Genomic DNA, 25,635 nt, shown 5'->3' on the forward strand with positions numbered 1-25,635 from the left:
AAGCAGAGCCTCTGGGAACGGGACTGAGCGTGGCCATAACTGCTCCCTCCGCCCGCCCTGTTGAGCCCGCCCCGCCCAAAGCCTGCGCACAGCCATTTGCTGATCGCCTCAGGCAAAGGCTGGATTAGCGCCTCCCCAGAAGACAGAGTTTTCCGCACAGCTGATTCCTATAGCCAGCAGGCCTGAGGGTCAAATCCCCCTAGTGTTAACTACAACAATTAAGGCTTGGCTAGAACAAGACTGCGCACAGAGACCACAAGGGGGTGCACCAAGAAAGCATAAAAGATGCGGAGACAAAAAAACATGACAGAAATGGAGGATATGGAGCTAAGAATCGCAATTTTGAGGGCTTGCCATAAATTTGTGCAGAACCTCACGAAAACTAATGAGACCCTCGATGCTACGATAAAGAAATTAGAAAGTAAGCATACACGGACTGAAATAAAGAATATTATACCCAATAGCAGACCAGAGGAGTACAATAATCAAACCAAAGATTCGACAAAAAACACCCAATTGGAAAAGCAAAATGAAAAAAGAATCCGAAAGTGTGAAGATAGTGTAAGGAGCCTCTGGGACAGCTTTAAGCGGTCTAATATCAGAGTCATTGGAGTGCCAGAAGATGAGAGACAGCAAGATATTGAAAACCTATTTCAAGAAATAATGGCAGAAAACTTCCCCCACCTGGTGAAAGAAATGGACTTACAGGTCCAAGAAGCGCAGAGAACCCCAAACAAAAGGAATCCAAAGAGGACCACACCAAGACACATCATCATTAAAATGCCAAGAGCAAAAGACAAAGAGAAAATCTTAAAAGCAGCAAGAGAAAGAGGCTCAATTACCTACAAGGGAATACCCATACGACTGTCAGCTGATTTCTCAACAGAAACTTTGCAGGCCAGAAGGGAATGGCAAGAAATTTTCAAAGTGCTGAATACCAAGAACCTACAACCAAGATTACTTTATCCAGCAAAGCTATCATTCAGAATTGAAGGTCAGATAAAGAGCTTCACAGATAAGGAAAAGCTAAAGGAGTTCATCACCGCCAAACCAGTATTATATGAAATGCTGAAAGGTATCCTTTAAGAAGAGGAAGAAGAAGAAAAAGGTAAAGATACAAATTATGAACAACAAACATGCATCTATCAACAAATGAATCTAAGAATCAAGTGAATAAATAACCTGATGTACAGAATGAACTGGTGATTATAATAGAATCAGGGACATAGAAAGGGAATGGACTGACTATTCTTGGGGGAAAAAGGGGTGTGGGAGATGCGGGAAGTGACTGGACAAAAATCATGCACCTATGGATGAACACAGTGGGTGGGGAGTGAGGGTGGAGGGTGGGGTGGGAGCTGGAAGGAGGGGAGTTATGGGGGGAAAAAAGAGGAACAAATGTAATAATCTGAACAATAAAGATTTAATTAAAAAAAAAAAAAAAAAAAAAAATATATTCTCTCTTAAAAAATAAATTTTAAAAGGTCTCACCAAAAACCAACACAGACAGTACCTTGACCTTGACTTCTAACCTCCAGAATTGTGAGAAAATAAATCTGTTGTTTTGTAAGGTAAACATAAATTGAAATGTTAAGCCACTCTGTCTATGGTATTCTGTTATAGCAGCCCAAGTTGTCTAATACACCGAGCAATCCTACTGCTGGGGATTTATCCTGAAGATATATTTTCAATAATGTAAAATACATGTGCACAAGGTTAATGAATGGAGCATTATTGGAAAATAAATGTCCTCAAGTATATAAGATTGGTTGAAAACCATGTATAAACACATGTATAAACTGGTATGAAGTGATTTTTCCAGGACACAATAAATGAAAAAAATTCACAGTGCAGAAGAGCATATAGTTTGTTAACATCTGTATAAAAGAAGGGAAATAAGAAAACATACACAACCTACTATCTTTACAAAAAGAAACACAGGACAAATAAACCAAAAAGCAATGAAATTGGTTACCTATAAATGATGAGAGCAGGGTGGAAGGGACTCAGGAATGTGCTACACTTCTTCAGAATATGCCCTTTTGTATAGTTTTGACTTTTGGAAGCATGTTGATACTCTACATATTCAAAATAAAATTAAACTAGGATGCGAGGGGGGGAATTAAATGTTAAAAGTAAACTAAAAATGAACCCACCTGCATTTCAAATGAATACCAAACCCACACTAGAGGGGGTTTAAAAAAGAAAAACTAATCTGAGTAACTTTTAAACACAAAATTTTACTAAATATCTCAGTTGAGGGTTGTTGTTGTGTTGTTGTTGTTTTTATGGGGGGGAGTAAACAAATCCTGAATTCTGTTTAGTAGGTTTATTTCTTACAGATGTATGGGCAAAGCAAATCAGAACTATTTTAGATGTATTCTAGGATTAAGCAAATGTGTAAAGACGGACATAAAAATATGGAATGCAGAGGGAAAGAAAGAACCCTGTAGGGATGGAGGGCAATCGATGATATCTTTGTGAACTCTTGATTTCTAAAATAGATACTGTTGGTTCTCTGTATCCACAGTGTCACAACTGCAGATTCAATCAACTGCAGGTCAAAATTATTTGGGGGGAAATTTTTCAGAAAGTTCCAAAAATCAAAACTTGAATTTGTCACATGCCAAGGACTAGGCTGACTCCATGCAAATGAAGTTATGTGTAGGCATACCCTGCTGTAGCCTGTATGCATACAGGTTCTATGCCAATTTATGTAAGGGACTAGGATTTTGGTATCTGCAGGGGGTCCTGCGGATACAGAGGGACAACTGTGTATGCACAAACATGTAAGTGTGTATATATGTGTATATATACATACATACATTTTCTAGCTCTGTCCACAGAAAAGGGTTACATATAAATTATATAATCTCAGGGAGGGGGGTAAGAGATCAACCGAAGGACTTGTATGCATGCATATAAGCATAACCAATGGACATAAGACACTGGGGGGTAATGGAGGGCAGGGGATTGTCAAGGGCGGGGGGGGGGGGGGGGGGGGGGAAGGACACATATGTAATACCCTTTGTAATACTTTTAGCAAAAAATAAAAATTAAAAAAAAAATTATATAATCTCCAATACAAAGACTGTTTGAATTCTTAAGACTCGGATTCCCCAAAAGACTAAAGATTATGTGGCTTTTAGATATCCCATCTATTCCTTTCCCTGCTCTTTTCTGTTGTTTTGTTGTGCAGTATTGCAAGTGAACTCAAGTTGACTAAAGTGGGAGGCTCCCAAAGGGTAAGGAAAGAAAAGTTCTAGAGCTTCCTTTTTCTAGGTAGTAAGATAATAAATCTGTGTAGTTTTAAACCACTAAGTTTGTGGTCATGTGTTATAATAGCAATAATATACTTATAATTTTAAACTCACAAAAAAAGATGTAAGACTACAAATAGTATCCTTTATTCATATTTGCCTATTGTCAAAATTTTACACTATTTTTTTTATCATTTTCGTTCTCTTTTTCCCTTTTTTTCTAGACTGCTTTAAATTGCATTGTGATGTTATGGCCCTTTACCTCTAAATACTTCAATATATATTTCCTACAAAACCATAGTTTTTAAAAACATAACAGCCATATAATTTTAATCTTCAATAGATTTAACATTGACACTTTTAGCTATGATTTGCCATCCACATCATAATTTTGTCAATCACAGGACTTTTTCCCTTCTAATACGGGATCCAGTCTAGGATCAGGCTTTGTATTTAGCTGTTAAGTCTCTGCAGTCTCCTTGGATCTGGAACATTTCCACAGCTTTTGTCTTTCTTGACATTGACTTTGTTTTTAAAACATAGACTACTTCTTTAATAATAATAAATTTAAAAAAATAGAATGTGCTTTTTGGGTCTGTCTGATGTGTCCTCATGAGTAGACTCAAGTTATACATTTCTGGCTAAAAATGCCGTCTACTAAGGAAAACTTTTCTCTTACTGAATTATCTAAAATTAATGCAGAACCAAACAATCTTCAAGGCAATGGCATAAATCCCTAGGGCCACTATTTTTATTTATTTATTTTTTTGCTCGGAATATATCATATTTCCACCCACATTCTTCTTTGAAATGAATAAAGACCAACATCAAATTTTTACTCCAGGGACTTGGTTATACTGGGCCCTCCTCCAAGTTCACCATTACTTGGAGCTGGAACTATTTTACTCCATTAGGTTAGCCAACCAGGCTGGCGCCTGAAAATTCTTTTTTTAATTTTTATTTATTTATTGATTTTACAGAGAGGAAGGAAGAGGGATAGAGAGTTAGAAACATCGACCAGCTGCCTCCAGCATGCCCCCTACTGGGGATCGAGCCTGCAACCAAGGTACATGCCCTTGACCACAATCAAACCTGGGACCCTTCAGTCCACAGGCCAATGCTCTATCCACTAAGCCTAACTGGTTAGGGCTGGCGCCTGAAAATTCTAATAGTGGTTACCTTCCACAAGGCAAGGAGAAGCAAAGAGTAAAGTAACAGGAATTCCCTGGGGCAGTTTTATCTAGGGGGGCGGGGGGTGTTTCTTTATGGTTATGTCAAATCAGTAAGCCTCAGTTTCTTTATTTGTTAAATAAGGTTTCATCAAAGAAAAAAATGCATGCAAAAGCTACCTCCATAGAAAGCATATGTGCAGGCCTATGCCACAGTTCAGAGTTCAAAATCCTGTCCTAACTCAGCAGTCCCAGGTGCAAAACTTTAACTCTCTCATTCAACTGCAGTTCATGAAAATAATAATAAATAAATTTTGGGGGGAAAAACACAAAACTGCAGCTTTGTGATTTACCACTAGCAATCACCACATTATCGCTGGCCCTTCATTGATTTCACTTCTAATCCAGCACTCAGGCTCCCATGGGGCAGAACTGCTGGCAATGCTATCAGCATGAACAATTAACAAGGTACTTTGAAATCTAAAAATGTGAAGTTTGGAAAAAGGCCAGTAAGAGAGAAGTATAGATTAGCCCACCATGGAACATTCTCTCTGCTTCTTTAATGCATGGGTTAAAATTCAGCCATCCTTTCCACACAAATGGAATAAAATGCAGGTGCATCTGCCAGAGCTGTCAGCGAACAAAAGGGAAGCCTCTCTTCAGACTCAGACCCCAAAGATCATGATCCATTAAACGAGTTAAGAAAGGAATACTAAGGCCCTGGCTGTTTTTGCTCAGTGGTTGGAGCATTGGCCCTAAGACTGAAAGGTCCCAGGTTCAATTCTGGTCAAGAGCACATACCTTGGTTGCAGGCTCAATCCCCACCTCCATTGGAGTACTGCAGGAGACAACCAATTGATGTATCGCACATCGATGTTTCTCTCTTTCTGTCTCTCCCCTTCCTTTCCACTCTGTCTAAAAATCAATGTAAAAAATATAACCTTGGGTGAGGATTAACAAAAAAATAAAAAAGAAATTAAAAAAGAAAAGAACACTATTAAAAGAACACTAAAAAGAAATGTGTACCACCCAGAATGTAAATAATGTATAGCACTCTGCCTTGACAGTACATGCTGAGAGCCAGAGACAAAAAAAAAAATTTGTTTATCCTCAAATTATATTCACATATATCATCTTTTAGGAACTCGAGGCATAAGAAAAGTTTGTAATTCGGGTGTAAAAGGCCTTTAATTGGAATAGAGTCTAGAGTTCTAATTCCAAGTCTGTTACAAACCAGCTGTAATTAGGCAAGCCATTTCACTTCTCTTGACCCTCGGTTTCTTTCTCCGTAAGATAAGGGAGATGGCCTAGTTCACCTCTAGGTCAAAGGTCCTATAAATTTTTAAATGCTCCCACAATGCCTCTCAATAAGTATAGGTATGTATGTAGGATCCAGCAATTCAACTCCTGATATTCGATGCAAAGAAAAAGAGGAAATAAGCATGGAAGACTTCCCCTATGCTCATTATATTTTATTTCTTTTTTATGGCCAAATCCCATAAAATCATTGCTGGGCAGGTGATATAAACCTCATCACATAGGAAAGTTATTCAAATAAGGCAGACTGGTGAAAAAAGCATTGACTTTGCAAATTCTAAGTCTGCCACCTATCAGCAGTGTGAGCCAAAGTGAGTTAATCTCTCTGGAATTCAATTTCATCATCTATAAAACACACAACATTTCCTTCTCAGGGTTGTTCTGAGGATTAAATAAAATATATGTGAAGCCGGGAGACAACCAAGATGGCGGCATAGGTAAACACCTGAATTTGCTGCTGTGCACAACCACATTAAAACTACAACTAAAAGACAAAACGAATATCATCCAGAACCACGGGAAGGCTGGCTGAGTGGAAATTCTACAACTAGAAGGAAAGAGAAAAGCGCATTGAGTCCGATGATAGGAGGTGCAGAGGTGTAGAAGTGCAGAGGTAGTGCGAGTGAAAGGGGCTAGCAGCAGGATATGCTGTTGTCTTTTTCAATCGGGAGGAAGATACAAGTTCCTGACTGCTTTGAACTCCAGTTCCGGGTGAGAATTTGGGGACCCAGATTCATACGGAGAGAAACTGGACTGTCTGGCATCGGCTGGAACGTGAGGGCGGCTTTCTCGCAGAGGTGCTTGCAGCGGTCATTATTCCTGCACAGGGCCCCGGGACGCAGACGCCGGGACCTCTCCGAGGCTGAGCAGACTGGCAGCCATTGTGGTTTGCTCCACCCTGGTGATTCCCTGAGACCTCACCCCACCCAATTTACAACCCCACCCAAGCTGTGCGCAGAGGTTTTTGCATATGAATGGCCTGGCCTTTCTCCGCCTAAAAACCTGGGCAGACTCAGTGAGCACCAAAGCCCCACTGAAGCAAGTCTTGCCCCAGAAGGGTGTTTCCAGCACAGAAGTTCTCCCACTGTAGACACAGCTGATTCTCACAGCCAATTGGCCTGGAGGTCAATTCCTCCCAGAGATACCAACAGCAATCAAGGCTTAACTACAACAAGACTGTGCACACAGCCCACAAAGGGGTGCACCAAGAGCGTCCACCTCAGGTGATTGGGGAGGCTGAGCCACTGGGCCCTGTAGGACACCTAACACACAAAGCCACTCTATCAACACAGCCAAAATGTGGAGACAAAGAAAGAGATCACAAATGAAAGAAATGGAGAAAAGCAAACTACTGGATATAGAGTTCAAAACCATGGTTATAACACTACTCAATAATCTTCTAGAAACCTCCGAGAAATATAGTGAGACCCCTCAAGGATATGAAAAAGGACCAATTAGAAATTAAGCATACATTGACTGAAATCAAGAATAATATACAGAGATCCAACAACAGACTAGAGGACCCCACGAATCAAGTCAAAGATTTGAAATACTAAGAAGCAAAAAACACCCAACCGGAAAAGCAAAAGGAAAAAAGAATCCAAAAATATGAAGATAGTGCAAGGAGCCTCTGGGACAACTTCAAGCATACCAACATCCGAATTATAGGGGTGCCAGAAGAAGAGAGAGAGCAAAATATTGAAAACCTATTTGAAGTAATAATGACAGAAAACTTCCCCTACCTGGTGAAAGAAATAGACTTACAAGTCCAGGAAGCGCAGAGAACCACAAACAAAAGGAATCCAAAGAGGACCACACCAAGACATATCATAATTAAAATGCCAAGGGCAAAAGACAAAGAGAGAATCTTAAAAGCAGCAAGAGAAAAACAGTTAGCCCTAACTGTTTTGGCTCAGTGGATAGAGTGTCGGACTGCGGACTGAAAGGTCTCAGGTTCGATTCTGGTCAAGGGCATGTACCTTGGTTGCGGGCACATCCCCAGTAAGAGGTGTGCAGGAGACAGCTGATCGATGTTTCTCTCCCATCGATGTTTCTAACTTTCTATCCCTCTCCCTTCCTCTCTGTAAAAAATCAATAAAATAAAAAAATTTAAAAAAAAAACACAGTTACCTACAAGGGAGTACTCAGACTGTCAGCTGATTTCTCAACAGAAACTATGCGGGCCAGAAGGGAGTGGCAAGAAATATTCAAAGTGATGAATACCAAGAACCTACAACCAAGATTACTCTACCCAGCAAAGCTATCATTTAGAATTGAAGGTCAGATAAAAAGCTTCACAGATAAGAAAAAGCTAAAGGAGTTCATCACCGCCAAACCACTATTATATGAAATGCTGAAGGGTATTCTTTAAGAAGAGGAATAAGAAGAAAAAGGTAAAGATAAAAATTATGAACAACAAAGTGACAACAAATACATACCTATCAACAAGTGAATCTAAAAATCAAGTGAATAAAAAATCTGACGAACAGAATAAACTGGTGAATAGAATAGAATCAGGGGCATAGAAAGGGAGTGGACTGACAATTCTCGGGGGAAGGGGGTGTGGGGTGTGGGAAAAGACTGAACAAAAATCATACACCTATGGACAAGGACATGGGGGGGGTAAGGGTATATATATATATATAGCGTCTGGAACACAGTAAAATGGGATAAATACAGGCTTTTCCCTCTTCTAGCTTTTTATATGACTATGCAACACTCTAAACCATCTTTGCTCTTCCATCAAAATCACTGGAGTGTGAAATTAGGCTCTGATGAGTCACTTCTATTATTCTTTAAGAATGTTCACAAAAGCTGACTTTGATTTGAGCTTGTATTAGTGTTATTAATAAAATACTTTATTGTGTTAAATAAACTTCAGAAAACAGGGTTTTGATTGTTCTGGCTTATCAATTCTATCCAGACATAATTACGTGAAAGTGGAAAGGCTCTTAAAAACAAAGGACAAATATTCAAACAGCAGGTTTTAAAACGAACAAGAAAAAAAGTATTTTTATACTGACCAGAAAAAAGAATTCATTGTCTACAAATCCTTACCATTAAAAATGAGCGAAGAGCATCTCCCCTTCAGTAAAAGATGCATCCCTCTTACCTTTGATGAGCACAATGAATAATTAAGCCTACTTCTAAAAGCTCAACTATTCCTCCATAAGTTACTTGTAAGCACTAGTTAGCAATCCATCTACCAATCTATACTTATTTCCAAAGATAGGCACTAATCACTCAAACATTAGTGATAGGTTAATGGTACAGCTCTGTTCCAACCAGACCCTCCGCCTCTTCTTGACGCCACTTTCCCCCATGTCCCATATGGTAATCGGTGGTATTACAACACCTAACACATACAGTACTAGCTATGTGCCATGTTATGCTGTAAACATCTTACATATTAATTCATTTACTCTTTGTATCAACATTAAAGGTAGGTACTATTATTATCCCCACATTAGAGAAAACCTCTCAAACATCTCTGGAATATATCCCCTCCTAAATATGCCACAGACCCTAGCCTTTTTTCCAACAGACTGTATTAATAGTCTAACTGGTAGCTGCCTCTCATACCTCACTCCTTAACTCTCAATCCATCCTCCACACTGCCTTCAGGATTTTTCTATAATGCTAAATTAATCACATTAGTCTCTACATAAACTCTTTCATAATTCCTGACTACCTATAAAGTACATTCAAAACCCAAAACTCACACAAGACCATTGACAACCAGATGGATACCATTTGCCTTTCTGCTCTTAACTCCTACCTCTTCCCTACCATACCCTACCCACTTTCTAGGCTTTAGTCTTGCAAACTCCTCACTCTCCCCTGAACATAGTGGACTAGAACACTTGCATTCCTGGCAAGTGCCATTTCCTCTGCCCAAAATCCTCGTCTGCTCCTTGCCAGCCTGACAACTCTTTCTTCCAAGACTCTCTTCAAGTGTCACCTTTTTTTTTTCTTTTTTTTAAAATATATTTTATTGATTTTTTACAGAGAGGAAGGGAGAGGGATAGAGAGTTAGAAACATCGATGAGAGAGAAACATCGATCAGCTGCCTCCTGCACACTCCCTACTGGGGATGTGCCAGCAACCAAGGTACATGCCCTTGACCAGAATCGAACGTGGGACCCTTGAGTCCGCAGGCTGATGCTCTATCCACTGAGCCAAACCGGCTAGGGCAAGTGTCACCTTCTTTATGGAGCCTTTTCCGACCCCTGCAGACCCTCTCCTCTGGGTACCCACTGTTCGCCCCTCTAATAGCATATAGACCATAACTATTTCTGTAAGAACGCTACTTCTTCCCAGAGCATGGGATCCATAAGGGTAGAGTCCATTGTTAGTGCATAATACATAGTCTGGCAAATGATATACATTTAATAAACAGTGAATGAATGAATAAAAGATAAACACTTGTTCACAACTCTCTGCATCCAAATGGTGCAATATATGTCTGGTCATTTCCTACTATCCTACCCAACATCAGAATTCAATTTACAACTTTTCTTACAACCAAAGACAACTATCCCATCTTCACTCTAAAGTAATTCATAAGATAATTATAAATCCCAGAACTCCCCTTACACATGAAGAATCCTAAATTATACACTAAAGCTTTTACAGATAAATTTTCTTCAGTGAATAATACTAAGTGAAGAAAAAACTAATCCTAACTGAGGGGAAACCCCAGATCCATTAGCCATTTCTGTGCAGTGTTAGCCTTCACATACAATATGAGCAGAACTATGTAGTTTCTGAAGCTATAACCTATTTGGATTCTCCAGACAGCCTGAGAAATCCCCTGTAGCTTCAGACAAATCTAGAAGCCTTCAGAATGCTCCACCAAACACAGCTTTGAATTACTGTTTTTCATTACTGATGCACTTTCTACTGAACCCTGCTGTGAGATAAAATGGAATTATAGCAGCATTACTAGCTATAGAATGATGGAGAGATAGACAAGGTTTTAATATACTTCTTGAACTTGCAGACAGTGAGACATCTTTGAATCTTAATGAAAGAGAGGACAGTGAAAAAATAAGGTGCAGTTTATCTGCAGATCACATAGATGAGAAATACCTTGCTGATGCCTCTGAGCAGCTAAACTCTACATTAAATGCTCAAGCTTAGGGAGGGGAAGCCAGGGATGATGGTGATAATGTCTGCAGTCAAACAACATTTCTTAAATAATTGATCAGCACAAAGGAAGGTGATTTCAGGAAATGCTGTCCTAAAAGGTAAATTTACATTACTTTGGAGCATCAAGGGTGAGGTCAAGAACAAGAATGCTACCAAATGCAAATTGTTTTTCCACATGCAAAATTGTTTTTTGTTACTAACCCCAAATAAGCCATGACTGTCCAGAGGTGGAAGATCTACAGACAATGACATCTCATTAACATTGCCATCGATAAGGTGCAGGATAGTATGTATATTAAGATGATCCTTTTGTGTCTTAGAATTTTTAAAGAATATTTCAATAATATATAGACACTTATGTACTAATATGTCTACAGTTTTGTTTTGTTTTGTTTTGAGCTTAGAATTAAAAGAAACCACCAAAAATGGTTACCTTTGTTAACGTAAAAAAACATTGAAACCTGTAAAGAATTTTTGTGAGTTTATTTGAGCCAAACTGTCGACATATGCCGGGAAGCAGAACCTCAATGAATTGAGATAGTGCTCCGGAGAATGGCAGGGTTACATCCGTATTTATACATGAAATTCACTGGTGACAGATTTAAGGAGGTGGGATTAAGCAAAGCCCGGAAACCTCTGTGATAGGATAAAAGGTAAAATGATGGACACATACTTAGGTGGGTGCAGGATCAATTAACATGATAATGAAGGAATTTGTAGGATCAGTCCTGGCGCCCAGAACATTTGGTTGTGCCCCAGGGGCTCCAGAAAAAGGGAAGTTACAAGTTACCCAGACATTTCAAGGGTATGTTATCTTAGAGGCAAAAAGGCAAATGGGCTCAGTAAGGATCAAAGTTGATCTTGTCAGTGAAGATACTGGCCTAGGACATAACTGCCCACCATAACTGCTTTTAGTTAAAGTTTAATTTCAGACCATCCTTTGTGGTTATTTTAGGTCTCTGAGTCTGCTAGGCTGCCACGTAGGCCTTCCCTGAGCTTGTCAGGTCAGCGTGTGGCCCCTTTCGTCCACACCTTTTTGGTAGAAGAAATTTTTATCTACTGTTTCAATTATGAACCATTTCTGTACTCTTCATTTTTCTTTTAAACTTTCTGATTTGTTTAGTTTGCTACTTACCATGGAGCATTTCTCTAGTACTTCCTCCTGGAACTTCAGGAATCGTTCCTGAACCTCAGCTTCATTGAGGAAAAAGGAAAGAAAGTGAGTGAAGGGCTGCTTTCTTCTAAAAGTGAGCAAAAGAACATCAATCCGAGTTCGGGCTGAAATCACACCACTTCGATGCTGGCCAGTGATTACTGCAAACAAAAAAATATACGATTAACCTACTCAAGGACCATCAAATGCTTGTAAGAGAGGCGACCTCCTGATACTGTCATATGTGGGGAGCTGCTGAATGTGTACATAATTCTAAACAGCGGAGAGATTCAAGAGTAAGAAACTTAAAATGAACTCAATCTAAGCAGGTGAAGTCTTAAAACAAAAAATCCTTAAAGACTAGCTGATGAACTAGAAAAATGAGCTACAAAGCAAAAGCTACAAAGCAAACCCTCATACTTTGTTGGTGGAAATGTAAAATGGTGCAGCTGCTATGAAAAAGTTTGGCAGTTCCTTAAAAAGTTAAAAAGGGCCTGGCAGTGTAGGCTCAGCAGTTGAGCTTCGACCTATGAACCAGGTGGCCATGCTTCAATTCCCAAGCCTGGTTTGGGGGCTTGATCCCCAGTAGGGGGCATCCAGGAGGCAGCCAATGAATGATTCTCTCTCATCCTTGATATTTCTATCTCTCTTTCTCTCTCAAATCAATAAAAAAATATATATTTTTAAAGTTAAAAAGGAATTACCATATGACTCAGCAATTCCCACACCTAGATAGAAACCCAGCCTAGCCAGTTTTGCTCAGTGGATAGAGCTCGAACTATAGACCAAAGGGTCCCTGGTTCAATTCCAGTCAAGGGCACATGCCTGGGTTGCAGGCTCAATCCCCAGTAGGAGGCACGCAGGAGGCAGCCAATCAATGATTCTCTCTCATCATTGATGTTTCTATCTCTCTCTCCCTCTTCCTTCCTCTCTGAAATCAATACAAATATATTTTTTAAAAATAAAATAAAAATTATTTATATATTACTATAGGATAGCAAAAATGGGGAACATATTCAACTGTCAATGGTGATTAGGTCTGGGTTTCCTATTATAAAAGATTTCCCTTTACACCAGTATATAATTTCGGCAAGTTTCCATGTTTAAAGCATACAGTAATTATAAAATTAAGGGGGGGGGGGGGGGGAGAATAGATAAATAAGCTTAAATGCAATTATAAAATATTTCAATATTTCTAATTGAACTTTAAAGCTTAAGACCTAAGTTTTTTATTTGTAAGTCTTTTTTTTGTTGTTGTTAACCCTCATCCAATGATATTTTTTCCATTGATTTTTAAAGAGAGAGGAAGGGAAGGAGGGCCGAGGAGAGAGAAAGAAACTTCGATGTGAGAGAAACACATGGATTGGCTGCCCCACACACAAGCCCTGACCAGGGCCAGGAATTGAACCTGCAACCCAGGTACAAGCCCTTGACTGGGAATCAAACCCTCAACCCTTCAGAGTGTGGGCCAATGCCCTAACCACTAAGCCAAACCAGCCATGGCTTTATTTGTAATTCTAATGAACTGAATGTTTATTTTTTAAAAGTCCTTTATAAATGTCGTTGAAGTTCTTAGGCTGGAGTTTACTGAAGTTACAAGATGCTGGGGAAAACTCTAGTACTGTGCTGTCCAATACAGGAGTCCACATGCAGCTAGTTAAACTAGAGGTTAAATGAATTAGAATTAAATAAAACTACAAATTCAGTTCCTCAGTCACACTAGCCACATTTCAAGTACTCATAGTCACATGTGCCAGTGGCTCCTGTGCTGGACAGGGCAGATATAGAACATACCATCATCACAGGAAGTTCTTTTGGACAGCACTGCTCTAAAGCCAACTGTTACTTATCTGTCACAGTGATTATTCTTACATAGCACAAAATAAGAAGAGTACTTGAATTTTTTTTCTCCTAAAACAATACAATCTGTGGGTGTTTATGGAAAATAGATTATTGAAGGTTGCTGAACTTAGTTGATTTTTTAGAAGTCCTATAGTTTTAGGATGAATTTTTAAAAAATTTGTCCCCACACTGACCCTCACTCAAAGCTGTTGCCCTTGGTTCACACTGATGTTTGGTACAGACATTTTCTGACTTGTTTTATATTACCAAACTATTTTTCCTCACCTGAGCAGTTATTTGAATCACGCTGGCATTTTAATCACTACTCAGAGTCTACAAGCAAGGTAAAAACAAGCAAACACTTATGGAAAGAGCTGGACTTTATTTCAAATTTGCAGGTCTCATTGATTTTCTCTAATTCTAACTTGAAACAATTCACACACTCCATTCAAGCTACTAAAGCATAAAATAAATCAAATCACAATGAAATCCGGGAGCTTTGTCCCATCAGTGCCAGGTAAAGTATAAAATGAAGGCCCAGGTATTCAATCAAGATAAGGTTGTATAATTACATCTTTCCCCATTTGGTAGATTGATACTGATAAATCACAAAAAGGCCAATAGCTACAGAACCTCATAACGAATATAGTCACTAAACACCTCAGTTGGGTTACATTATTCCATACACATACAAAAATGGTTGCAAATATAACGTATACACTGGGTCTCACCAATTTCTCCTTCTTGTCCAGGCTTAGGAATACTAATAGAAGTTTTGGTCTCCACCTCTAGTTTCTTCTTAGTGTCCCCTCTCTTTCCAACTATATGCCTATAATATAAAGAAAAAATTAATTACTGGAAGGAGACTGGGCAAAAATGTGCCAAAATAAAGAATTCCATCATGTTTAAATCGCCAGAGATACTCCATTACAGAAAAGTGCTTCAGTGAAAGCTCAATAAATGTAGAGGAACTTACAAGTCATCTAGTTTTGTTTTGGTTTTGTGGGTGTTTTTTTGTATTGTTTTGTTTTGTTTTAATTTTAGAGAGAGATAAGGGGAGAGGAAGAGAGAGAGAAAAACATCAGTGAGAGAGAAACATTGATTGGCTGCCTCCTGCATACCCCCTACTAGGGATCAAGCCCATAGCCCAGGCCTGTGCCCTGACAGGAATCGAACTGGTGACATCTTAGTTCATGGGTTGATGCTCAACCACTGAGGGAACAAGTCATATAGCTTTACAGAACATACAGCATTACACTCATTGACAAAAGGATGTCCTACAGCCAAATTCAATGTAAAGGAATAATAACTATGCCTAACACCTGTTTGCTTCTTAAAATTACATTAAAATCTGAATCTGCACTTGACTGAAAGGAAAGCTGACATAGTCTCAAAGGCAATTCCAGCAACCAATGGGACTACAGTTTGAGGGAGGAGAGCCTTGTCCTTTTGGAGTACAAGTTAACTATATTATGAATTCATCCTAAGGGAACTGTCCTTAATTAATTAAATAAGGATAAAGAGCTTACCAAAGAGTAGCATCCACCGTTCAGAATGGATTCAAAAGCACAGAGGATAAACAGGTAAACCTCAGGAGGCTGAATTCACATAGACATGTTTTATTTGGGAGAGTTTACCTAAAAATTTGGGAATTTCACCTAAATTTAGATTTTCAGGTTCTATAGATAAGTTAGAAGATATGACAACAACAGACTGAAGCCTATTCTCATCCCTAAAAATGGAACATGAGCTCATCGTGAATCCCATCACTCCCTACTATCTTTCACCTACTCCACCTGATTATCTATAGATTCATTTACACTACTTGCCTAGCACTCCTAGTATAAATAATTCGGACATTCCAAAGTTATCTTCTGGAACCCATAATAATTAGATTTGTTACAGTGAATGAGACTACTGGATCCCAGGAGAGAAGTTTCAGTATCTATAAAGCATTAAGAGACCATCACTGGACTATAAAGTTAAGAGAAAAACTCCCCATCATCAACAGTATTTTGGCTTCTATGACTTTAATACAGTACCCAGTAGCATGGGTGACTATGTCTAAAACTGTCCATTTGCTTTAATTTTTTTCAATATTATTTTATATTCGTTTCAGGTGTGCAGCATAGTGGCTAGACGATCATATACTTTACACAGTGATCCCCTAATATTTCAAGAACCCACCTGGCACCACACATAGTTAATACAATATTATTGACTATATTTCCTACGTTGTACTTTACATCCCCATTACTATTTCATAACTACCAATTTGTACTTCTTAATCCCTTCACCTTTTCATCCAACCCCCCAACTCTCTTCCCCTCTGGCAACCATCAGTATCTATAAGTCTATTTCTTTATTTTTTCCTTTATTTTGTTCTTCAGATCAGCGGCCGCCAACCAGTGGTCCGTGAACCACTGGTGATCTGTGAGATCCAAAAGGTTGGCGACCCCTGGTTTAAGGAAACCTTTGAAGCAACGGTCGCCAACCAGTGGTCCACAGACCACTGGTGGTCCATGAGGTCCGAAAGGTTGGCGACCGCTGCATTAGATTCCACATATAAGTGAAATCATATGGTATTTTTCTTTCTCTGACTTAGTTCACTTAGCATAATACCCCTGCTGTTGAAAAAGGTAAGATTTAAGTCTTTTTTATAGCTGAGTAATATTCCATTGTATATATGTACCACAGCTTTTTAAAAAAATATATATTTCTTTATTGATTTCAGAGAGGAAGGGAGAGGGAGAGGGAGAGGGAGAGATAGAAACATCAATGATGAGAGAGAATCATTCATCAGCAGCCTCCTGCACACCCCTTACTGGGGATCGAGCCCACAACCTGGGCAAGTGCCCTTGGCCGGAATCGAACCTGGGACCCTTCAGTCCACAAGCCGACGCTCTATCCACTGAGCCAAACTGGCTAGGGCTGTACCACAGCTTTTTTATCCACTCATCTATTGATGGGCACTTGGGTTGCTTCCATATCTTGGCTATCTTCTATATATATAAAAAACTAACATGCTAAGTATCCAACCATCCACACTGACCATCAGGGGGCAGACACTCAACGCAGGAGCTGCCGTGATGTGCACTGGCCATTTACAGAGAAACGGCAGCACGGACCTGGCACCCACAAAGCAATACCTGGCTTCCCCCAAGTGGGACACAAGCCATACCACCACCCCAGAGCAACAGCCCACCAAATTGCAACTGACACTGACGAGACCCCATGGCACAAAATGCAGCCCCCAGCCCAGACCGGAAACGGTGGCTGTGGGCCCCAAGTAATGATGTCATGTAGCAAAACCTGGCTTCCTCTCCCTAGCAACTAGCCTCCTTGGAGTTTCTTCAGCCCAGGAACACAACTTGCTTTATAGCCAGTTGCAAACATTTTACATTTTAACCAAATGTCTGTGAAGCATTTCCCCAGGCCTCATCTCATTTGATCCTCACAGAAGTCCTGGAGTACGTAGACAGGAGACTCGATGGAATCCTATTTTCCTTTCATTAACCGGAAAACAGATTTAGAAAGCTTAGAAACTTGACCCAACTGAAAAGAAAAAATGGTGGACCTTGAAAATGACTTCAGGTTTTCTCACTACGCAGAATATAGTCAAACACTGCTGCAGTTAAATATTTTACCCTTTGTTCTCCCTGCGTGATCTACAATAATAATCTGCTTCTGATATTTACTGCTGTGTTGCTGACAATTACCTGAAAGAGAAGTTGGAAAAAGTTTAGCTAAATCAGAAAGCAGGTCTAATTAAACAAGTTTATTCTATATACTCCCTCTGTCCCATAATAATAGTAGCAAGTGAATATTTAAACGGGAATTATTGGCAAATGCAGCTGTAAGTTATGTTGTAGCGCAAAATTGCGAAGCCTTCAATCAAAATCAATGTTTCATGACATCTGTCATTTGTTTTGACACATCTTTCAATTTTTAGGTTAATCTAATTATTACAAATTACAACTATTTTTCTAATTTCATCTGCTGATCAAAATCAATTGTTTTATTTCAGTTGAATATCAACCCATTGTAAAAGTAAGATTAAAAAAAAGAGTTTTCAAGCAAAGATCGAGTTGCAATTGTCCAGTTCTTGATGCATCAGAAGAAAAAGGAAAAGTTGTAGAAAGGTGCAATTACGTTAGCTGCAAAACAATTTAAGTGCAACAGAATGATCATATCAATAATTTGGAAACGTGCTTCTGAAAATAATTGTCAAGGAGAATCTTATGCTAATGTTGATTCTTTGAAAAAACAAAACTGTGGACGTAAATGCAAAGATTATGGAGAAAAACTTGAAAAACTTAGACATATTCCTCTTAGCAGAAAAGGCACTATATTAGCCTTTGATAATATTTCTCCCGAAATACTGGATAATACGTTTCTGTCACTTCAACAAGTTATGCTGGAAGCAATGAAGAACGATGGCTCCAATAATTTTAAGCTCACGCATATAGGGAAAGCAAAGCTTCGCAGCCAAGGGATCCTACCTACAAGTTTAAAATGCAGTAACGAAATTATTGAAAAACCAGAAACTATCTGAACACTCAAAATACAAATTAGGAGTACTATTTTTAATTTATTGTTTAATTTAATCTAGTTTTTTGATAATAAATGTTGCGTCTTATATTTATTTTCTTTTGCTACTATTATTATGGGACAAATTACATTCATCACCTGCTATTATTATTATGGGACAGAGGGAATATATAAAAGGCTAAGCTGACTCATGCATGTGTGATACATATAAAGCTGTCACTGGCGCCAATCGCATGAGTGTTTCGATCTGTCATTGTCGATTGTGAATTTGGTTGACACTTCTACTATAGAGAAAGGCTGAATAGCGATATTAAAATACTCCTAATTAATTTCCTTTCAATGTGCACGAATTTGTGCACCAGGCCAGTAGTTGTAAATAAAACTGCAATGAACACAGGGATGCATATTAGCATTTGGGTTTCTTCAGACATATGCCCAGAAGTGGAACTGCTTAGTCACAGGGCAATTCCATTTTTAATTTTTTGAGAAACCTACATACTGTTTCCCACAGTGGCTGCACCATTTTGCATTCCCACTAACAGTGTACAAGGGTTCCCTTTTCTCCACATAATCACCAAACTTGCTGTTTATTGATATATTGATGATAGCCATTCTGACAGGTGTGAGTGTACATTGTTTTTACATGGGTTAACCAAACCCAATTATTCCCATTAAGATCTATGGTAGCAAGCCAGTTCTAAAATTACGAGATGTTTAGAAGAGGATTAGAACTCCCCAATTTACATGTGGTTTTTCTCTGTGCTGGGCTAGAGATCCTATCACATCAACTCTGTCAGGGGTTTGTCTTTACAGGCCTTATCAGTAAGGGGTGCTTTCAACCAGACCCCTATTTGATAGCATGTTGTTAGTGAACAAGCCCATCATAAAAAATGCTGGTTCAAAGTGTTGTCTATGCACCTTAGAAAGGGAAGTATTTGAAGGTTAAAGATGCTTTGGACTCAAACAAACCTTGGGCAAGTCACTTAACCACTCTAAGCCTATTTCTTCACTTATAAAAAATGGAGTGAATAACACCTAAGTATCGTAAAGTTGTTGTAAAGATTAAATGGGATCATATATAAAAAGGGCTTCCCAGTGACTGGCACATGGCTCAGGACAGTCCATGCTATCCTCATTAAGCCCATAATGGCAGACTCCCAATTAAAATAGAGACAGACTCAAAAGAAATTTACATGGAAACTCTAAGACATTCACTACAATATTACAGATAGGCAGTAAAAGGATGACCGCTTTATTAAATGTAAAAGTGGAAATTCTACCAGATTGAGTGGTTCTCAATCTTGGCTGCACAGTGAAATCACCTGGAGTTCTTAAAAAAAAACTAATGATACCTGCGTCCAGCTCCACAGATTCTGAATTAATTGGTCTGAGGTGCAGCCAGATATCAAGAGTTTTAAAAGCTCCCCAGGTGATGCTAATGTGCACCTGAGGGTGAGAACCACAGTACCGATCTAATCCACCATTATGCTTTGGTTATAAATTAGTTTGGCCAGGTAATTTTTCCTTGATCCCAACAAGCCTACAGAAATGATTCATAAAAAGGAATCTTCCTAGTAAATACTGTCTATTAATTTGAATTTAACAGAATCAATATCTAATCTAACACACAAGTCACCTGGTACAGGAGTTCTTAAAATACATAGAATTCAAAGATGATGTTGGAATCATAAATCTAAGGAATTTTTACACATCTTAGCAGTAGCAGATATGCACATTAAATATAACACATTACATTGATTTTATCAGGAACTGAGCCACGACTTTTTCAAGTCATGTTTCTTAGAAGAAAATACCAGTGCACTCTCCTTGCTGGGAGCATGCCCATGCTTTTCCCTCCCCTCTTTCCTTCCCCCACAGGCGTGCATCTCCTAAACTCTAAGGGACCCCACAAGACAGGAGCAATGGGCAGCGGCTGCTCATGCCAGGTTAACTCCCTAGACCTGTCTCTAAGGCCCCCCTTTTCTCTGACTTCTCAGTGAGCCAATGCAGCCCCCACAGGCTCATTTCTTTTCTGTTTCTAGTGCCAAAGCAGCCCTGCCTAGGCTCTCTCCTGTGGCTTCTTCTATCCTCAACCCTTCCTTGTTTCAGTCCCTAGCTTTAATAAACATACTCTCAAAATCAAAAAAGAAGAAAATGTCACTGGGACCCAAGAGGAAAGTGAGCTGTCCAGGGTTAACATTTGATTTCCCGTTTGGCCACATTCCAGAAGAATTTCATCCTTAAGAGGTATTTCAGAAAACTCTCAAGGTTGATGAAAAGGAAACTACTGCCTCTTGGAGCTACAAATACGGTATATGATTCCATATTTGTAGGTCTCCTCTCATAAAGGAGATTGGACAGAACTAATTCATCTGGTACAACACAGAAAACTGAGAACCACAGCTGCCCAGTCACTGCAGCTCAGCAGCTCCTGCATTGAGCGTCTGCCCCCTGGTGGTCATTGCACATAATAGCTACTGGTCGGACAGTCGAATGATCGGACAGCCGCTTAGGCTTTTACATATAGACTAGTGGCCCGGTGCATGGAATTCGTGCAGGGGGGGGAGTGTCTCTCAGCCCAGCCTGCATCCTCTCCAATATGGGACCCCTTGGGGTATGTCCGACTGCTGATTTAGGCCTCAATCCCTGGGATGAGGCCTAAACCAGCAGTAGGACATCCCTCTTGCAATCCGGGACCACTGGCTCCTAACCGCTCACTTGCCTGCCTGCCGGATCACCCCTAACCACTCTGCCTGCCGGCCCACTTGCCCCCAACTGCCCCCCCTCACCGGCCTGATCGCCCCCAACTACCACCCCCACTGGCCTGATCGTCCCCAACTTCCTCCCACCAGCTTGCTCGCCCCCAACTGCTCCCCCTGCCAGCCTGATAGCCCCCAACTCCCCCCCCTTCTGGCATGATTGCTCCCAACTGCCCCCCCACTGGCCTTCTCGCCCCTAACTGCCCCCCCTCACCGGCCTGATCACCCCCAACTGCCCCCCCCCACCAGCCTGCTCGCCCCCAACTTCCCCCCCCCCGCCTGATCGCCCCCAACTGCCCCCCCTGCCAGCCTGCTCGCCCCCAACTCCCCTCCCCTCCTGGCCTGATCACCCCTAACTGCCTCTGCCTCAGCCCCGCCACCATGGCTTTGTCCAGAAGGACGTCCGAAAGGTCTCCCAGAAGGTCTCCCAGTCTAATTAGCATATTACCCTTTTATTAGTATAGATATTATATATACTATTTTGACATGTAATTTTTTTGCAGTGACGTAATTACCACACGAATCTTTCTTCTAATTAATTTCCTTTCAATTTGCATGAATCCATGCACCAGGCCACTAGTATTCTAATAAATAGGTATGGTATCAGATGGGTATGAGATTTATTGGGATGATCACTTAGTAAGTTGTATAATGTCTAATCACTGGGGTGTACAACTAAAACTAATATAATATTATATGTCGACTGTAATTGAAAAATAAAAAATTATTGTAAAAAAGAAATTCTAGGACATAAGACCCTAAACTACTTTGTCATTAGTAATCAAGCATTGCAATTAAGTGTGGAAGAGAGAAGAGTCAGAAGTTTCCTGGAAAAGCCTCCTCATGAAGCTACCAGGACCTCACTCACTTGTAGAGCAGGCTGGGGGCCTTCACGGTACACTGGAAACCTTGCTGGGTCTGTACCACCTCGTAGCCGTCACAGGGCTCTTCTGCACACTCCATGAAGCCTGCACAGAAACCATAAAATCTTGCACAGAGTGCTGCTCTGTGGACAACAGTCTTCTCCCCGAGCTGACAACCACTCTCAAGGTTTAAAAAAAGTAACACACACACACACACAACAGCCAAACACTTTACATTGCAAAGCACTGCTCTGACAGCCCTTGTGACCAGCTCTTAGAAGAAAAATAAAATAAAAAACACCTATTTCAAATCTTCCAATTTTGGAACCTTGGAAAATTAGTAAGTACATACCACTGTTTCTCCCAGAACGCAAAGACCTAATAAAAATGTTTTGCCCTAGCTGGTTTGGCTCAATGGATAGAGCGTTGGACTGTGGACTGGAAGGCCCCAGGTTCGATTCTGGTCAAGGGCACATGCTCGGGTTGCAGGCCCCCCAGTGGGGGACGTGCAGGAGGCAGTCAATCAATGATTCTCTCTCATCATTGATGTTTCTATCTCTCTCTCCCTCCCTTCCTCTTTGAAATCAATAAAAATATATTTTTTTAAAAAGTTTTACTGCCCCACCGACGTGGCTCAACCACTGTTGAGCATCCCTTCCTCTCTGAAATAAAAATATATATATATTTTTTTTTTAAGTTTTACTATTTTTTATGGAGATGTAATTCACATAACATAAATTCATCCTCTTAAAAATGTACGACTCAGTTGTTTTTAGTTTTAAGACATAAAATTCTTCTAATGAATAAAGTTGGAGGGATACTGTGAGAACTTACTCCATACAGCAGAGACAACGTGAAATAAAGGAGCCCAAAGGCTCCAAGGCTGAAGGGAAATCATGGGGAGCATCAGGGAAGAGACTAACCTCCAAGACTGAGGGCCCAATGAAAAAGCTTATAAAGCAAAAGGAAAATAAAGCAGAGGACCTCAAAGGCCCTGCCAATTGGTGCATTTAACCCAAGCCCAAGTTAATTAGACTGAAAATATTTATAATCCATCTTGACTGTTTAATTTATTTCTTAAATTATCCCTATATCATAATAAAGTTGTGTATTTGGAACTGCTTGTATATGTCTGCAAGGAAGAGAAAAATAACAACAATAATAACAACTAACATTATTGGGCACTGGATAAAATACTTTACATATATTCGTTTATTTAAATAATTTATATATATATATATATATATATATATTACTTCACAACTTTATAGATAAAGGAAGTTACTTTTGTTACAGAATACTAATGGCTAATCTTAACAGTTAACTAAAATTGCCCCCTCTTACCTTTAAGCCTCTGTACAAAGATGAAATGTAACTAGATTTTGAACTGCCACTGAGAATCCTCATTACACTCAAACACATCAGTCCCCTTACACACCCACACAAATGGAGCGCTGAGAAGCCAATCATCTCAAATTTCAGTACAAGAAAGCAGCACACTGAAACAAAACAAAGAACTGCTTCTACAATACAGAGAACAGTTTACTTCTAATCTGACCAAAGAGCAACTGGGGTTACCTTGATAGAAGTCCTCCTCCTCTTCTTCATGTTGGTAAGTCTGCTCTTGAATGGGATTCTTCCTATAAATCCGCCCACCAATTCTTATAAGCTGTGGGCGCAGAACTTCCATGCTACGTTCCCAAACAATATTCCAGTGAAGTCCTGGAAAAAACAAATGATCACCTTACCTTTCGATCAGAAAGAAGAACCCTATATATGGGTCATTACTCAGCCCTGAAAGGACAAAACTGGACATCCGTTCACAGCACCTCCTGAGCACAGCAGCCCTGTTTCCGTTAGACCTCCCTATTTGTGAATGTTGTGAGTCAGTCGCTTCATTTTCCACTACATTCTATCATTCCTGGCTCACTGGAGACAGTAATTTGTAAACTATTCAGCACTCCAAAAAAGGTAATTAAAAGATATTAAACCCAGTATATACAGCCTGTCCACGGATTTGAAAGAAAAACAATAGAGGTTTGTTTATTACTTTAACCTAAAAGGAGTAAAATGCAACCTTCTGTGTTTAACCATTTGCAAAGTGTTTCACCCTTTCTATGAAGCACGATAATTAAAAGAATCAGGGAGCCCTAACCCAGTGGTTCTCAACCTTCTGGCCCTTTAAACACAGTTCCTCATGTTGTGACCCAACCATAAAATTATTTTCGTTGCTACTTCATAACTGTAATGTTGCTACTGTTATGAATTGTAATGTAAATATCTGATATGCAGGATGGTCTTAGGCGACCCCTGTGAAAGGGTCGTTCGACCGCCAAAGGGGTCGCGACCCACAGGTTGAGAACCGCTGCCCTAACCCGTTTGGCTCAGTGGATGGAGTGCCGGCCTGCGGACTGAGGGGTCCCGGGTTCGATTCCGGTCAAGGGCATGTACGCTGGTTGCAGGTACATCCCAGTGGGAGGTGTGCAGGAGGCAGCTGATCGATGTTTCTCTCTCATCTATCCCTCTTCCTTCCTCTCTGTAAAAAATCAATAAAATATATATATTTTAAAAAGAATCAGGGATATTTAACACACCTATCCCTCAGAGGGGGGTAAAGGCCCCGACTACTTTCAGAGGTGCTTGAAATACACACCCAACCAACAGACCCAGTTGCCTATGAAAAGTTAAAATATGACTTAACCAACATGATTCTTCAAACCAACACACTGTCCCTTGACTTGGGTGGTGAACACACAATACAGTGTACAGGCGATGTTTTGTGGAACTGTGCACCTAAAACCTGTATAATTTTAACCAGTGTCACCTCAATAAATCCAATAAAAAGGGGGGGAAACACATTGCTGAGAGGAGGAATCCAATTCCCACAGACCACTGCCCAGCAAACCACAGCACTCACTGAGAAGCCGACGTTCTAGTCACAACTCAGTGAACCAATAATTCAGGAAACAAAGGGTTGCTGATGGGCTGGCTGTGTTTAAATCCAACCAGTGTTCCTCCCACAGAGGCTTTTAGTTGGTAAGTCTAAGGTGTTTGGTTAGTCTTGAAGCCCAAAATAAAGTTCCCAAGAAAACAGATTATTAAGGATTAATAATGACACTAATACTCAGTCCCCCTCAGCAAGTCACTGTAATTGACAGTTTGCTTACAGAACCAAGGAGACATTTCGTGTTGTGAGAAATGACAACGAAGAAAAGGAGACTTGAGTGGAGAAGAGGGAGCATAACTAGCAATACCCTGATGTCTCCAGGACCTCTGTTAAAAATAAAAAAAGGCTCTCCACAAAGGCTTTCCTGCCCAGGTGGGCCTCAGACCAGGAGCTCTGGAAGAAGGGAGTCGGGGTTACGACAGCACAGTCATCTGCCTCCCCGCGCCCCGAAACCGCTCGGGAAGGGGGATACCCAGTTTGGCCCGGCTTCAGGGTGGCTTGCAGAGGGAAAGGAAGGCAGAAGGCCTGCGACATCGAAGCCGAAGCCCTGCATCACAAACGCGAGCAAAAAAAGGCGAGTACGTCAAGGTAACTGCGGAGGCCTCCGCTGCAGCAGGTAAGCC

At 40.2% G+C, this 25,635-nt stretch overlaps 1 protein-coding gene across 7 annotated transcripts in view; it reads right to left on the reverse strand.

Moving 5' to 3' along the window:
* The window catches only part of ASCC1 (activating signal cointegrator 1 complex subunit 1), a 103,235-nt gene that overhangs the window by 77,277 nt on the left and 323 nt on the right, over positions 1-25,635 (reverse strand). For 4 of the 7 annotated variants that reach the window (XM_070432933.1, XM_070432937.1, XM_070432939.1 and 1 more), the window contains exons 2-5: positions 23,644-23,787; positions 22,071-22,170; positions 14,624-14,721; positions 12,033-12,211 (exon numbers count right to left, since the gene is read on the reverse strand). In XM_070432933.1, the coding sequence (XP_070289034.1) occupies positions 12,033-12,211; positions 14,624-14,721; positions 22,071-22,170; positions 23,644-23,755 (489 nt within the window). In that variant the 5' untranslated portion in view covers positions 23,756-23,787. Of the gene's footprint in view, positions 1-12,032; positions 12,212-14,623; positions 14,722-22,070; positions 22,171-23,643; positions 23,788-24,982; positions 25,197-25,484; positions 25,568-25,594; positions 25,619-25,635 lie in introns of those variants that run through there. The other 3 variants (XM_070432936.1, XM_070432935.1, XM_070432934.1) reach the window with 3 other exon arrangements.

Source organism: Myotis yumanensis, unplaced genomic scaffold, assembly GCF_028538775.1.
Source record: "Myotis yumanensis isolate MYYU_CA2020_CCGP unplaced genomic scaffold, mMyoYum1.0.hap1 SCAF_13, whole genome shotgun sequence".
Taxonomy (NCBI): domain Eukaryota; kingdom Metazoa; phylum Chordata; class Mammalia; order Chiroptera; family Vespertilionidae; genus Myotis; species Myotis yumanensis.